Source organism: Columba livia, chromosome 2 (genome assembly GCF_036013475.1).
Source record: "Columba livia isolate bColLiv1 breed racing homer chromosome 2, bColLiv1.pat.W.v2, whole genome shotgun sequence".
Taxonomy (NCBI): domain Eukaryota; kingdom Metazoa; phylum Chordata; class Aves; order Columbiformes; family Columbidae; genus Columba; species Columba livia.
In genome coordinates, this window is record NC_088603.1 from 52,937,590 (window position 1) to 52,954,617 (window position 17,028).

General features: G+C 36.0%; 1 protein-coding gene across 1 annotated transcript in view; it reads right to left on the reverse strand.

Annotated features, from left to right (window-relative positions):
- Nucleotides 1-17,028, reverse strand: part of FBXL2 (F-box and leucine rich repeat protein 2) — a 52,431-nt gene that overhangs the window by 21,447 nt on the left and 13,956 nt on the right. Inside the window, exons 3-5 of the mRNA XM_065051977.1 lie at nt 5,473-5,527; nt 3,916-3,990; nt 153-247 (exon numbers count right to left, since the gene is read on the reverse strand). Of these exons, the coding sequence (XP_064908049.1) occupies nt 153-247; nt 3,916-3,990; nt 5,473-5,527 (225 nt within the window). The remainder of the gene's footprint in view (nt 1-152; nt 248-3,915; nt 3,991-5,472; nt 5,528-17,028) is intronic.

Genomic DNA, 17,028 nt, shown 5'->3' on the forward strand with positions numbered 1-17,028 from the left:
TCATGTAGTCACAATTAAGGTACTTGGTACTTACTTAAGTATCCCATTTTGGCCATTAGACAGTACTTAGAAATCCAAACAAATGTAACGATTATTGCTTTTGGTCCAGATATTAGGAAATAAGTTATGTCTCAATCTAGGATTTTACTTACTTTAAAGAGGAGTCTCCAACACCAAGACAACCTCTCAGACTAAGTTGTCTCAGGAACCCACCACATCTTTTCGATATATTTTCCACAACACGACCCTTAAACCAAATAAAAGGAAGATTTTGTTAAGTTTTATTCTGACACAACATTCTAACCAAATTCAAAATGCCAGGAAGAAGGCAGGTCCCAGCTATACCCAATGCGGAATTCCAGCTCTTTGAGTTTCTTCTGCTAGTTTACGAAGTTACCTGTCGAGAATCTTCACTCAGATTGAAGTGATAGTCAACTCAGTCTTTAGCTCTCTCTTCCTTTTTTAAGACTATTACACATGACTCACGTTTTCGTTCCAGCAAAACCTACCCATTAAGACTACTAAAATGACCATCAAGTTCTGCCAGATGTGGAGGGAACCTGAAGAACTGCCCCAGAGGTGGAATGGGAGGCATGCCTGTTCCTCAAGGACCACAGTTACCACTACAGCATGTAAATTTAAATTGTCCATAAAGTTGTGCTTAGGCCAGTATGTTACTCTGAAGGCTCTGGTAAGTCCCATTTTACAGTTCCTGCCATAGGGATGGTCACCTCCTCAACTGCAAGGTGCTGAACACCTTGGTGGAAGCAGCCACTTCATTGGCCTCCAGAAGATTTACCTGAGCCTACCTGCCAGTCTTCAATGTCATATCTATTTGGGAGTCTGTTCCTAACACTTGGGGATGCCAAAGGTCTTCTCACACTGTGGAGCTTACAGACTTTGCACCTCATTATTTGGCAAAAGCTGAAGTACAATTTACAAACAAAACCTCCTACTGAATCCCATATTTACTACAAAACACTTTCTACTTACATCCCAAAAGCACATTTTGCTGTATATCCGAAGTAAGAGAAATGGCAATAGCACAATACTTCTAATATTTAATCTGAAAGTAACATTATGGAAAAATGCTATTTAAATTACAATAATGTTTTAAATAGGAAAAACAAGATAAGATAGCAAAAAGCAGATAGCCACTGCAAAAACTGACTAGACATCACATTGTGTCTACTTTTAGGGAGGTAAGGTAAAAGAATTCAACACCTATCATTTAACTAACAGGACTAATACCTAACAGCACCTTTTACTTTCTTCTTTCTTATTTTAAAGAAGGAATACTTATAAAATCACAAGTCAGTGGATTTTTTCTCTATACAGGGTGGCAACAATTTTCCTGAAACAGTGAGATATTTCTTACATTTTGTTGTTCACCTCTTATAGCAAAGTCCTGGTTAGCACTATGTGCAAATACTTGCTTACCGGAGCATGCTTCTTAGTCCATAAGTAACACTTTATCTTATCTCTCAAAAGAATTCACATGAAAAAAACCTCAAGAAAACTGAAAATCATTATAGAAACAAAATTGTGTATTTTTTAACGCTTTCCGATTAGTCAGAATTATTTTTCAGTAGAGGTCAACTATCTTTACTGTAAGGATAAAGTCTTCAACAAATAACATATAATGCAAGTTCAATCTACATTACAGGAAAAAAGCCAAACCCTATTGCATTATTCAGAGAAAACAGAAACAAATAACGAGATAAGTTTTCTCAAACCTATTTATTTCTTTAAGCAGGTAATAAAGGCCAACAAACAGCATATTCAAAAAGACAACGTAAGTGCATTCAAATGTGTTTAGTGGTTAAAATAATTCAATGTCACTCAAAAAACTAGCTCTTCAAATTAAGAAATCCTAAGCCACATGTAACTTCAAGATCTTCACACATTTGTGATAGAACAGAAACGCTTTTTCTTCATAGTTTTTTTTCCCTCACTTTATTCCCTACCACAAATGCCAGGAAGAAGGCAGGTCCCAGCTATACCCAATGCGGAATTCCAGCTCTTTGAGTTTCTTCTGCTAGTTTACGAAGTTACCTGTCGAGAATCTTCACTCAGATTGAAGTGATAGTCAACTCAGTCTTTAGCTCTCTCTTCCTTTTTTAAGACTATTACACATGACTCACGTTTTCGTTCCAGCAAAACCTACCCATTAAGACTACTAAAATGACCATCAAGTTCTGCCAGATGTGGAGGGAACCTGAAGGTCTTGAATACAGAAAATGTCACAACAAAACCCAATTTTCCATTATTTTATAGCCTCAGATCATGTACTGCTTGATGTTATGTGAAGCATCACCAAATACTACAATGTCCAACTGAGCAAAAATTTGCCAAACTCAACTAGCAGCTTTTACCTGTCCTCAAATTTATAGGCCAAAAAGAAGTTACTAAACCAGCCAAATAAAAAACAGAGTTCGTAGACACCAAATGTGAAAGCGTATCTTGTTCAGAATGACTTTATGCAATAATTGTTGGTTTAACATACTCTTATTAATAAATTTAGGAGTTTTATATTACTAATATACTTAAATACAATATACTGAAGTAACTGAAGTTTTCCAAGCCACAATAGTTTCTTACAGCAAAAGAAGATCATAATTTAATTCTTTCTCTTCAATCCCATGCTACAAACATAACATCTCAAAGGGCAACACCACTAGGTACAACATAAGACAAACATATTGAAAACATAAAAATCCAATACTGTGTTTCCAAATAGCAGAAAGGTTTCAAACAAAGAAAAGGTTAACCAACAGCAGGACCAGAGACCTGTGGGTTTTCTTCATTATTTCTTTGCAAATTAGAAACACAAACTTTTTTTAAGGCTGGTGGAAATATGACATTAAAGCTCCAAGTCTTCTTAGACACATTTAGATAGAGGCAGATGCCACTATCTTTCTCCCACCTCTGTAAGATATTCACATTTAATACCAGTATCACAGAGGAGTTGGCAATGAAATTTTAAAAGAGTGGTGGAAAAAAAAAATTACCCTATGTATTACTGTAAAGCTTTAGGAATGGTTTGAACCACAGCTACCAAAATATACCAAATGAAACCCATCTGGATTTTATACATGCAACTAAAAAGCTAAAACATAAAATCCAGAAGCAAATTCATTATCGTATTCTAAATTTGATTTGCATCATCAAACAACAAATACTAAACCCAGTTCAGATTCAATTTAGGAATTGTATTTCCCCAGGGATTTTTGTCTTCATTTTCAGATGTCATATTTTATTTTGTTATGCACATCTATGAGACCATAGCATTAATGCAGACATGTTTTTTCTTATGGAAGACAAGACTGCCCTATTCCCTTCACTGCATGCTGAAAAGAACTTTAATCCACATGCACCTACATTTCAGGCAAGGTTCAAACCTTATAAAACAAATGTTCACAATACAGTAATCAGATACACACTGCATCATATCTAGGCAAGTCAGCAGTAAGAAAAGCTGTTCAGCATCAGCTGTTCAATCTCCAAGTCCTATAGCCAAGTGTCCATGGAGCTTTCAGCACTAGATGGCACCCTCAGAGAGGGACCCAGGACCACCAGAATAATCCTCTAGACTGTGGAGGATCTCACTCTGTCCAGAGGCAACATTTAAACCTTTACTTTCTGGAAACAAGCAGCTTTGAATTTCCAGAGCCCTGCTTGTATAAGATATATGCAAATTATCTGGTACATAGCTGGCAACCAAAATTTAAATACTCGTGCAGTGTAAAAGAATTCAAATATAGAGTTATTTTACCATTTGCTCCTTCACAGTATTATTACCTTGAACTTTAGCCTTTAAAAGGTGTGAATGCAAGCACAGTCTATGAGATACTCAAAATGGGCCTATGCTCTTAATCATCACCACAGGAATGGAACAAAAAAGGAGACACTCACCTCTATATCCGTTTGAAAGTTAAAGAGGTCTATTCTTTGCCAATTGCTTCCATCCAGAGCTAAAACATTCCATGCCTACAGAAAACAAACACAGTTTATTTATTACCTCCACTGCTTCCTCCCTTCAATTGCCTCGCAGCATTCAAATATAACAAACTCAAATATAAAAAATACACCATTTTAAAAAACTAAATATATTTGTAGATACTAGTAGTCGTAGAATATCAACTAGTTAAAAACACAGAATTTGTGTAAATTCGTCTCAGCTTTCCTAAATGAATTACACCTCAGAGGCTAACTTATGTCAGTAAAACATGCAGGAAAGCAAGAAATTAAATGTAAAAGTACGTACATGGGTACAGCAAGATTTATCCCTGCATTTTTAAAAAAGCTTTTGTAAATTCGTCTAGTAAGTTACTTTTGCTAGATCTATATGGAGAAAAGTAACTGCAGACGAGATTCCTTCCAATAAAACCACAGTTCCTCAACCTTACTAGTTACTATTCCAAGAGGAATAGAAACCTTTCAGAAAACTGCTGACTTTCCACTGTTGGGATCAGGCCTTTCCTTTACACGTGCTAAGTTACATGTACGTGTATGAGAATTTGTCCTTCATGGTCAAAGCAACAGTTGTTCAAAGTAAAACAAGACTAAAAAGCCAGAGAAACACAAATGTAATCGGAAAAACAGAAAAAAAATAATACTGCATCCAAACGGCAGGTAGTTCTGAGAGAAAAACACAACTTAGTCACCTTGGTTTTCTTCCACTGTACTCTAGGCTTTAGCTGACGGTTCTAAGAAAACCCAGTATTAGCTCAGAACATTCACTGAAGTTGCAGGCGAGGGTAAGAAGGGTGCAGGAATTAAACTGTTACACACTTAATTATACATTAAATCCATCAAACAAACAAACAAACAAAAATCCTCATCAAAAGAAAGAAAAGCATGAAATAAAAAAGTTCACTCCTGTTGTATAAGAATATACTTCATTGTACACACTCAATGCGAGAATTTTTCATTTTAATTCAAGAAAAAAATCAAGACTAGCTGAACATAAAAGCTTACTTAGCATACTTTCTCTATTGTCTTCTGTGGGCCTTTCTCCCCCACTAGTAGTCCATCTACTTAACACCTTTTGTACTTGGCAAGCAAATGATGGATGTACTTCTTAGACACATGGTGCACATTAACTGAACTACATGGAATTTTCAGCAGAAAATGTGTCTGAAAAATAGTGTTATACAGCCACATGTTTTATAAAAAGCAAATGCCATTATGCCAGACTGGGCTTAATCCTTTCTCCAGATACAGAGCATACACTATTGGCTATCTTTTCCATAGCCTTTAAACAGAAGTCCAGTACATAGCAACTAATTCTACATCTGAATACAAACCTGGACCCAAGGTTTATTTGTTTTAGGAAACAAAGAGTCTGATAGAACTATTTGATTTTTTTTTTTTTTTGACAGGAAGCAGATTGCCCTAAAGTCCATGATTCACAATTATATAGAAGATAGCTTCTCAACGAACATCAAAAACTCCAACAGAAATACACACCTTGGAAACTTGCGCACACCGACACAAAGTAACTATGTCCAAGAAAGAAAATATTCTACGAAGAAAGAAAAAGAATAACAATTACAATGTGTTATTATAAATTCAGACTAACACATGGATTCACAGTTCTGTAATTCTGTGAAAAGACACCAGTCATACAAGAAGTGAACTATGAGTGTTTCACCAAATTATTTTACTTATTGAGACTTCAGGAATAATATCATAGGTGTCATATAAAGACAGTCAACACCAACACATTAGAATCAGCAGGTGCTTCTTCTAAAAATCTGTTTCTGTTTCCCCCTCCTACTACCCATTCATGTATGAATGATAAAAAATTGTTTTTTCTTCTTTTTAATTCAAGAAACTAGCTTATATAACTTTAATTGGGCTAAAATTAAAGAAATAACTTACAGAAATACAGGTGAAGATTTCAGAGTTTGCTGAAGAGTAACACATGGAAAACAACACTAAATCCAAGTTCAAGAATCTAAGTACTAACACAAAGAATGATGACTCAGATTTCTAAAGGGGTTTCACAGTGATTACGAAGTTTAACACAGTATCTTTTTTTTAAATTTACTCTACAAGAAGCAACTACCATTCAAAATTTAGCATTGCTATTCTGACCTTGCAACCCATTCTTCAAGGCTGCCAACTCTTTAAAAGTTTTCTGAAATGAATTTTTCACTGTCAAAATAATTTTGCTAAATACCATTCCCAAACAACAATGAAACTGCTTCAAAGGCTGTTCTCAGCAAAAAAAAAAAAAGAATCGTTAGCTTAAGCGTAAAATATAGATAGTATTCAAAAAATCATTTTCTATTACAGAAAATTAAAAATATTAAATATATGAAAGATGTTACTGTAATTCACTTACTTACTTTTACCTGCTCACCAGTGAATTTTTCCAGTTATCAAAACAATGAACAGTAATAATAACTATTTCATCTTATAGTGAGATGCTAACACAGAGGAGCAAGCTGCTAAAACAGCCTGAATTTAATACTGTAAAATTCTGATTATTGTTTTCCAAGTGGAAACCTGAAGCTAGAGCTTGAAATGGGTGGCAACATCTTAAGGGCTTTGATTTTTAGCTGTGTAAGAGTGAAGAAACATAATGGAAGTTAGTGGAAGCACTTCTTAAACATAACAGACTTCCGGATGTTTATTATGATTGCTTCAGACATTAGTGTTCCAATATTTAATTAACAAATGAAAACACTTTCTCTTTTTCATCATATAGTAATACATATTCTCAAAAACTATTAGCCATGCAAACAGAAAGATAGACATTCTTAGAAACTACGAAACAAATTATAAAACCCTGCAGATAACATTTCTTTTGATAACATCTGTTTTGCCATTCGAACACCCATTCTGAGATCCGCCAACCTTAAGAAACTTAGCAGTGTTTTATCCAAAAAGTACAGCTTAATGTGCTCAGCAAGACCACCGGGCTGTGCGGAGGGCAACATTTATGCCAGTAACACTGTGAACCCTCTTCTGAAGTCACCTTTCCCCTCACCATGAGGCAAATGACAGAAGATGAGAACATGGAGATCATGCTAGAAGCTGCAAAAGCTTCTTGGCTTGTAGAAGCTTCCTCCCAGTACCAGGGTATGAGCGGAATCAGAGTTATCTTAGATCTACAGGAGCTGAAGCACAAAAGACAGATTTCTGCATTATTTGTGACAGAGAGAAGTAAGGGTTGAGACAAACCATTTCATGACACAATACTCTTGCCTAAATGAAGAACATGACATGCTTTGGAAATGATGTATCAAGTTATACTGAAAGTAAGAAATAACAGAAGGAATTTGAAGATGTTGAAGAAAGGGTATATACCCCCATTATTCTGTTGTTTGTCTTCATGTTTGATTGTTTATTACTGTCAGAATATTATTGTTGATGAGTGATTTCCGTTAAAAAAAATACAAACACAAATGTAGAATAGATGTATTTTATTTTTGCGCCATCCTGTATGAAGTGACTCTTTTAAAAAGTCAGACGCTAAAAGCGGTCATTCCGTGTTTAAAGGAGAAATATTTTAGTAGGTGTAAATATTCATTATGCTTTTAGTTTTTTTTATTTTTGTTCTAAGGAAGTAACTTTCTTGCAAGGCAGCCAAGCTGTCCCTATCAGAATAGATAATAACATCAGGATACATTATAACCCAGAAAAATCAGGATGATTATTCAATTAAATACTACAGTAGGTAAGAGATACAAGTAAATTATTTTACAATTCCTAAGAGTTATTTTGCCAACTTGCTTGAAAGAATTTTTCCCACACTTTTCTACTTATTTAAGCTCCATAGTACAGTCTTACATGCAAATCACTAACATACACTTGCTTCTTTACTTGCAGTCCTGTAGAACTACTAGCAAATACTTCCTGGTTAGGAAAATTAGCCAACAAGCCACAAGATTCTAAGGTTTAAAGCCATCTTTAAAAGACTTTAAGAGACTTTAAATGCAACCAACAAACTGAGATGGAAACGGCAACACACTGACATTGTCAGTCATCTGTCAGTGTCAGACACTGATGCTGTATGGCACTTCAGGTGAAGGACTATGTCGGCAGGCATTCCTAATTTTAAAAAGTGGAAAAAACTACCAAGGCAGCTGATGGTTGTATAGCGCTTCTGTCCTCTATGACCATAGCTACGTAGATGGAAGCTAATGCAGCCAGCAGCAGGATTAAATTTCACTCAGGTCTTTGGCATGCATTAGTACAGGGAAACTGGAAATTAGGTTAATAGATTCACAGTAAAATTTAGGACCATCTATTCTGATTTCCTGCATCCCAGGATATTAAATTTTCCACAGTTATCCTGTATTGAGCTCAAGAAGGAGAATCTGCTTACCAATAATCAGAGCTCTCCAAGACTTCCCCGCCCTGGGCACACACCACTCTGGACCTCATGAGTCTGGCCTTGGAGACCTTTCCATGTTAACAGTACCCACACCACGCGTGAGCTTCATGCCAAAGATACGAAGGGTTGTACAAGCTCACAGTTCCTCAGCTCCCTCACGACAAATCTGTCTTTGGCTAAAGCCTGATTTCCACAAAAGGATCTATTCTTGATCTGAAAGCCTTCAAGAGATGGAAAATCACCACATTCTCTGGTAGTTTGTTCCACTCTGTTAAAATGTTTGCCTTATTTCCAAAGTGAATGTGTGACTTCCAGCTTTATGCTTTTTTCTACTTTTCCTCACCAAATTAAAGAATGCTGTAGCAGTTAGTACTTCCTCCTCATCAAGTTTTAAAGCCACTTATGTCATCTTTAAATCTTCTTGTTAATAATTTTTCTTTAAATCTAATTCTCTCTGCACATTGTTCATTTTTCCATTCTGTTTCTTCAAATGCACACATCAGAAGCATGTTCAGCATTAAAGAAATTATTAGTATCAACAAAGCTGTACACAGACAAAGTATGATTTCACTACCCTCATTTTCAGAGCCACTTCAGGCACCTATAACAGCCTTTTTCACACTGCATCACAGAAGAATCTTATAATATCTTGCTCACATCCTCTTCTGAGGTTACACACTTCAGGCCACAGCTCTTTCTGTAGCATTCCTTAGTCCTGTATATCTATGTACAATTAATCTGTAAAGTTAATATTGTTTGAACACACCCCTATTTATCACATTATTCGACTTCCTTGCCTTGTCTTCACAGTAGTTTACTATTACAGTTCTTTTTGTGTAATCTATAGCTTTTATCTTCAGTGACTTCTGAAGCAGTGATTTCCAAAGCATGAAATCTAAAAAATTAAAAATAATTATATTGGGCCTCCATGTCGATTGCTGCAAGAACTGTTAACCAATCCTGAATCCCTTTAACATGCATTGATACACTGCACACACACAGGGCTATTTTTAAAATGAAAAGGTTCAAATGCTAAAGTCAAATGCCCAAGTAGAAACATTTAATTCTGGTTGCTAAAGCAAACTGATTGTTTAATCTCAAAGAATTATACTGTCCAATGGCTTACTTTCCACAAAACCACAACAGCTCTCAGGTATACTCGCCTCTCTCAATTTTCTATCAAACAAATCTCAGGTGATATTTTCTACTGCATACTGATTATGAGGCTGAGTTTTCTGGTCACCCCTCCCTTGCCTAGTTAAAAACAAGGCCACAGACCTCCTAAGTCGCCTTTTTAAGGCATTTTCACTGCAATATGTATGGTCCAGCCAACTACAAGAAGTTATGATCCACAATCTCCACCATCTTCCTATGTATTTCCACACAAGCTTCATTATTTGCATGTGCTGTAAACAGGCTGTCCCGTGTCTTTCGAGACACAGAGAAGGCTGACTCCTAATATTTTGTTTCGCTCCCCTTGGAGCCATGGAAAGAAACAGCTATTTCTTACAAGCCCAACACTGTACAGCGTACCACCTACAGAGTGAGAAATGGAGCTGTGCAAGAGTCAAACTTCCTCTCTCTCACCTTTGTAAGGCCCTTCCAAATTCATGTACGGAATCAGCTTTTGCAGTAACAGACTGCCAATTACTCATTTTAAGTATTTGGACACAATGCTATATGGATTGATAAAAAGTGGGTAATGAAACATATACAGCAAGTACCACACACACATATTATGACTTCCTGGGATTTTTGGCCCAAACCCCAAAATTTGGTATCACAGAAATGCCCAACAATTTCTAAAAAGCTCCAACAATAACGTAAGCTAAGGCTTTTTAAAATAACTGACTTGAGAATTGAATTCTATTTCAGAACTTCTATTTTTCACCTCTTTCAAATTTATAGTGGTTTTGCACACAAAGAATGACAACAAACTGTATCAAAATGAAAATCAAAATAATAAGGATGAGAAATGCCTGACTGAAGGCAGCACATCATCTAGGTAATCTGCTCAGATCCTTTCAAATTTACACCATCGAGTTGTTAGAAAACAAGCATATGTTTTGTCAAAATTTGTCATGTCTCCCCCATTTTAGATTGTGAACTTCTTCAGGATGAAACTTCATTATTGATTTGCACAATTACTTGCACAGCAAACCTGCTCTCATGAAAGTCCTTTACATGCTATTTGAATGTAAATGCAGTATGAAAAGTAACACCTACACATATGAAAAAGTATCACAGAGAGACAAAGTACAGCTTTTACAGATTCGACTTTCCTCTTTTATCAGGTTTGTCTCAGAATTTACTGGAAGAATGACCAGGTATGGCCTGTTAATGAGTGACGGGAGAAAAGAGCATCAGCTACTCTCAGTTCACTACTAACCATGTTTGAATACACACAGTCACAAAGTCTCACAAGCACTACGGAAGTTGTCTTGTCTTTCTCATAAAATATCATATTCAATAAATACCAAATATTATTATAATTATTTTTATTTATAAATATTATTACAATTCTTTATATAACATATATATGTTTCTCTCCTCCTTTCTATCCCCATTTTACTAAACACCCTTCTGAGATATGAGATGCATCACCAATAACTGCAGTCTGGCAGTACATACAAATGCTACAATAAAAACATGCAGGCTAGAAAATACACACAAACTAAATAATTTATAGCCATAATCAGTAGATTTTTTTTCATGCATAAATTTATATCTACATTATTAAATTAACAATGCTAGTGTTGGTGATGTTCTAACCTTCACCAACTTTGCAGGTAGGAACCTGCTCCATTGGTAGATTCCAGCAATATCTTAATCAATAAAATCCCATAATAATATATCTTGGAAATGTAAATGGTGTGGGATATTAAAAACCTAAGGAGTCTAACTATTTTCTGTATTTTTTAAATAAGTATCTTTTAGCTGATTTCTGTCACACTTGTTTTCAGTAGCATGTCACAAAAGGCTGACAAACACCACCTTCTACATCAAGCACTCATCCACTGACTTTTTAAAGCAAAGCACTTAAATTAGAACCTGTGTGAGGGACTTCTAAACTTTCCAGTAACTTTCACTTCTGGAATTTCCACTTGTAAACTACTCAGGCTACGATATCCCTCTCAGCAGATCTACACAGCAAATGTTCCAGTAACAAATGGGGGACGAAAAATCATTTCTTTAAAAGCCAAACCTTTTCTTTTGCCAAGATGATTATTGCTGCATAATCCTTACGTAAGTAATTAGCAATTGCAAAAGAACAGGATGTCTAACATCTATTTTCAGTTGAAACAGAAGTTAGATTTTTCTACAAATAATCAGCTCTGCTGGATTCATTTTATAGTTAGAAGACAGCATCTAACTTTTTATGGCCTGTGTATTACTTGCAAGACAAGTGTATCACATTACTCCTTAAAATTTACTTCTTTGTAAAGTATGACCATAGGTAACAGAATTGCAGCATTTTCAGTACATAATTCTCTTAGTACCTGAAAGAAAATGCCCAGCGATGAATTCAAGAAGGGCTAGTTCTATTTAATTTACCATCAAATATGCAAAATACAGTAACTACATTACATGATTTATTCTGCAGTGTCAATTATGCAGCTGATACAACCACATTATGAATATTGTACAGTAACTTTAGTCTGAAAATTAAATACAGAAGATAGTACATGAATGCAGCTCTGTGGCACCTCTGATTTATATATACTTGGATATTATGGATGAGTAATGCAACTTAAAAGCTCATATTTTCGTAACCTTTTAGAAGTTGAGTTAAAGACTTGAACATAAAGCTTACATATAGAAAATGTCCAAGAAAAACTCAACCAATGGAAAACAAAAATCTAATGTTTCACAAAAGATCAGATATATGGTAGAACCAGTTTCAGCATCCTTGCTTAGCTGTTTCACTCAAAACAGCTGTTGAACTAACAATTTTGAGCAATTACCTCATTCCTTTGGTTATCTGGATTCATGGAATAGCAAAACACAAGACTCTTTAGCAGAAAAACTGTAACAACTGTTATTAGGAAAGAATCTTAATATTTAAAATTATTAACTCTTCAATAATACTTGTTAGGAATCTCTCTAAAGTGCTTCCAAAAGGGAAGCTGAAGCAGAAAGTTTCGGAATCCTTTCTTTGCTACAAGTTTTCTGTGTCTCTTGTATCTTTTTTCTCCATCTTTCTCCCTTCCCAAGACAACATTAATTAAAGACCAAATATTATCTTTCAAAGACAAGGATGAGGCAAGCCATGTGCTTTGCCTAGAAACAAAATGGTAACAAGCTAAGAGGACTCCCAACAACCTCACACTCGCCCTTCATGCTTTCCTAAAATTGGAATATTTGTACTGGGAGAGGTGATCCAGATTTCTAGCTTTAAGAGCCCCATGGACTGTCCAGTTTCATTACTTCTTGCATGTGCTGCATGAAGTACAATGTTCTGTGACTTCTAGAGCCCTGCACATTGCAGACTATATAACTCCCTAGCTTCATTAGCAGGATTTTTATCGAAGTTAAAGCTATAGATGATCTCATCTAGAGCACAGGATTTTTGGGGTGGATTTTGTTTTGGTGGGGTTTCGCATTTTTTTGTTTGTTGGGTTTCTGGAGGTTTGTTTGTGGTGTTTAACGTGTATATGTTTGTGCAATTTTTTGACGGGTTTTTTTTTGTGGTTTTTGTTGTTGTTGTGGTTTTGTTTGTTGAGGCATCAAACAGTAGATAGAATTCTACAAAAAAAAAAAATGGAGCTCATTTGAAGATTTCTAAATTACAGAAGAGCATCTGATAAATGAGAAATGACCTACTACTTATGAGCAGCCAGGAATTCAAAAAAAGACGACACAGTATGGAGAGGACCCCTCATCCACCCAGAGAGGCTGGGGGCCACCTGACTCAGAAGTAGCTTTGTAGAAAAGGACCTGGGGATGATGGCGAGCACTTTGTTGAACATGCTTCAAAAGAGGGTTTGGGGGGATCTTATAAATGTGTATAAATATCCGATGGGAGGGAGTGAAGATGACAGACTCTTCTCAGCAGTGTCCAGTGACAGAAGAGAGGCAATGGACACAAACTGAAATACAAGAAATTTCACTTAAAACAAACAAAACTTTTTCGGGCGAGGAGTGTTGTCAAATAGTAGACCAGGTTGACTGAAGAGTTTATAAAGTCTCTGTGCTTTGAGATATTCAAAACTCAACTGGATTATGCCAAGAACAACCCTGCTTTGGTTGACCCTGCTTGCAGCAGGGGAGTTGAAATCACACAATCATTTAGGTTTGGAGAAAACCTTTAAGATCATCAAGTGCAACCACAAACCTAATACTGCCAAGTCCACCTCAAAAACATGTCCCTAAGTGCCACATCTAAATGACTAGATGATCTCCAGAGCTCACTTCCAACCTCACCTATTCCATAACTTTTTGAATACAGGATTTTTATGAAGTGATTTTATGAAGTACAAATTTGGCAACTATAACATATCTTATTAAATAAATGCAGTTAACCTAATGATTAGTTCAGAATGGTTTAACTTGCAGCCCACAGCACCAATCCAACTTGCTGGCTATTCCAGCTGTCCTACAGTCCATCTTTTCCTGTAAGTGAAGGGATTATATAGTTTGGGCACTGAAGAGCCAAAAAAATCAACCATTCCCACCCTGTACACTAGTGGCTAGGTAGAAATGTGGAAAAATAACATTATGCCTGGTAGTATGCAGTGTAGGAATGCTCCATAAACCATGATCACTACAGCCGTAAAATTTACGGAAGTTGGTACTTTGTAGGCAGAAAGGAACTGAAAATGTTTCAAGTGGCCAAAAGGAATAAGCACCTATGCTTCTGAAGTTTGCCATTTTCATGCAAAGTCTTATAGCACAGAACATTAGCAGTTAAGATACAAATGAACAAATGTTATCTGTTGTTTTACATGCCTGAAATACTGGCTATACCTCAGTTTTCTACCAGGTATTACTACTTTTTATCAAGCACAAAACATAAAATTTTTTTTTTAATCTGTTGGAAAGTCAGAACATTTTAATATTAATTACATTTACTTTAGGTTTTTTGTTTCCAATGCTTGTCAAACTCATACCGTAACTTCAAAAATCCATTTGTTTTTTTCCAGCAATTTGGAAACAAAAAAAGAAAAATGTGATCATCTTCAAGGCTGTGACATCTTACTAGAAAAGTTGTTACCACTGAAATTGCAATAATCTGCAACTGGTTTGCTCTCCTTTTGATTAAGATGTAGACTGCACAGTTAACATAGTAAAAATAATTAGGATATTAATTACACTCAATGCGGTAATATTTAATCTCTCCTGTCATAACCACATGGCAAGACAATTTTAAAACATGCTGTAGTACAAGCATAAACTGGTTTAGGTGTTAGAAGACTGAGCCTGAATGTCTTTCAAGAGCATTTATGTGCAGGAACATAAAGCCAGTTCCCCACTGATAATCCTTTAGACAGCGAGGTTTGCACCTCTAAATTTCCCAAGGTATCTACACTCTGCAGGGATGAGAACTCAAACCCACATCCCATCATGGCACTCTCAGTAACCCATGTGAGTTTGTCTCTGAAGCAGTTCAATTTCATAAGGAGGTTTATAACAGAATATGTCTCCCACGCATCCCCTTTCCCCTCCGTTCCAAAGCCCTGATGGTCGGCACAATATTTCGGGTGTTACGAAACGTGGACTTTATATCTCCCTGGCTATGGAGAGACAAGAGCCCCCACATTCAGCATGATCTTCATGGTCTTTACTGAGAAGGCCAGCTGTCCCAATCCAGTTTCCTCAGTTGCCTGAATCCAGTGTGAGGCTATATATCCTCTAAGTCGCCCTCTAAGAAGTTAATCTTGAATATAGGAGCTAACAGCTAAGCCACTGGTACTGTTCAATTACTTGCATATGGGTTTTTTTCCTTCTGAGTTCTGTAAAATGTCCTGTATAGTAGGACACACACTGGAATAAACATACTGCTCAATGAAACAAACTACTCCCTATATAACATTTTAAAGAACCAAATTTGGTCTTGTTCAAGACACAGAGAAGTTAGATGCAGGAATTCTCATAGTAGCCCTTGACACATTCATTTTATAGATGTTACTCATGTAATCAGCATACACAATAATTTAAGAATTTAATACTTATGTAGCTCCACAGATATCTTCTTTTTATCCTACAATGAAAACTGAGGCATACTACATAATAAATTCTTTCAACAGAACATGTGCACACCATATCCGTGCACAATACTTTTCGCTGTCTAAACCACCTAAACAAATTCTGTTGAATTACAGAAATGGGATACTTAGCACCTATAACAGTGAAAAGGACAGTAATTTCCACAGATATTTGAAGAGTCCTACTGCTGGAAAAGAAAAGCTTGCAGATTATGATTCTTTGCTAATTGACTTTTATCTTGTGGTTCATATGTGGCACTGAGTGCAACGAAGCGAAGTTATTAAAATTTCTGTTCAGGGCATCACTCAGTGACACGTCTCTTTTAATCACACTTTCCAAATAGTCCTCCAAGTCTAATTTACAACACTGTCACCATACAGAATGAGTATTTCTCAAGAAAAATTAAAATCCTTTTAAAATTCAACTCCTTTAACAACAGACTCCTCCTTTAATACCATCAAGAGAGCATTGTGATAGTACAGATGCTAAATGAAGTCAATGAGTTTGAAGAGCACTTTCTTCAAAAACAAGACAAAATATCACAGAGACATTCTTCCACTTGAGAGCAAAAAGGAAGCAACATACATACAAGCTAACCCAAACATCTCTTTAAGATCAATTTTAATAACACCATCACAAAAACTGTAATTGCACTGTTATAAGTTAACACCTCTCCATCTTCCACCACAAAGAGTGGACGGGAACAAACCCAATATGCAGGTACAGAAAACATTGCTGAGCTGGTTCAGTTCCAGCTATAAAGTGGTCACATCCAGTTGAGCAGTATCTCCACATTTGGTTGCCAACACTTTGCTTAAAATCAGCTTTCAAACAGATGAGAACATGAAGACATCCATCAGGGTCTCAACCACAGGCTGAACTTACTGAACTTCATGTAGTAGCTAACTCCTGCAAAGGTGATCTGCTCACACACCAGCAAGCTGATGAAATTTATGACTACCTGAATGACAACAGTAAGAAAATTCTCCTGTTGGTTCTACCTTATATATCAGACTGGCAGCAATGGTAACAGGCAACATTTTTCACTGCAGTGATTTTTTGAAAGTCATGAAGTTGAATAACAAAGTTAATGACATGATGGGTATGAATTACATTAGAGAAAGGATTATGGGCTCTACAAATAGCACATGGTGCAGCATGGAAGAGCAGACCACTTTGTACACCAAAGCTTTTTGGATATTTTATTTCACTTTTTTTTCTGATGTGCAAGGAAGAGATTCCTATTAAGTTACATCTTCCATGGTACATTATAAAAAAATTTGAACACATTAAAACAAATCAAGACTAACCAAAAGACAACAAGTTCAAGAACTCCAATAATTAAATCAGATACGTTGCTATTTATTTCAAGACAGATTTAAGAATGAATGAATAGCAGTTGATAGCCTGTAAGCCACATAAGCAATATACGATCCTCAGGTTTTACTCCTTAACACATTATGTAAAATTAC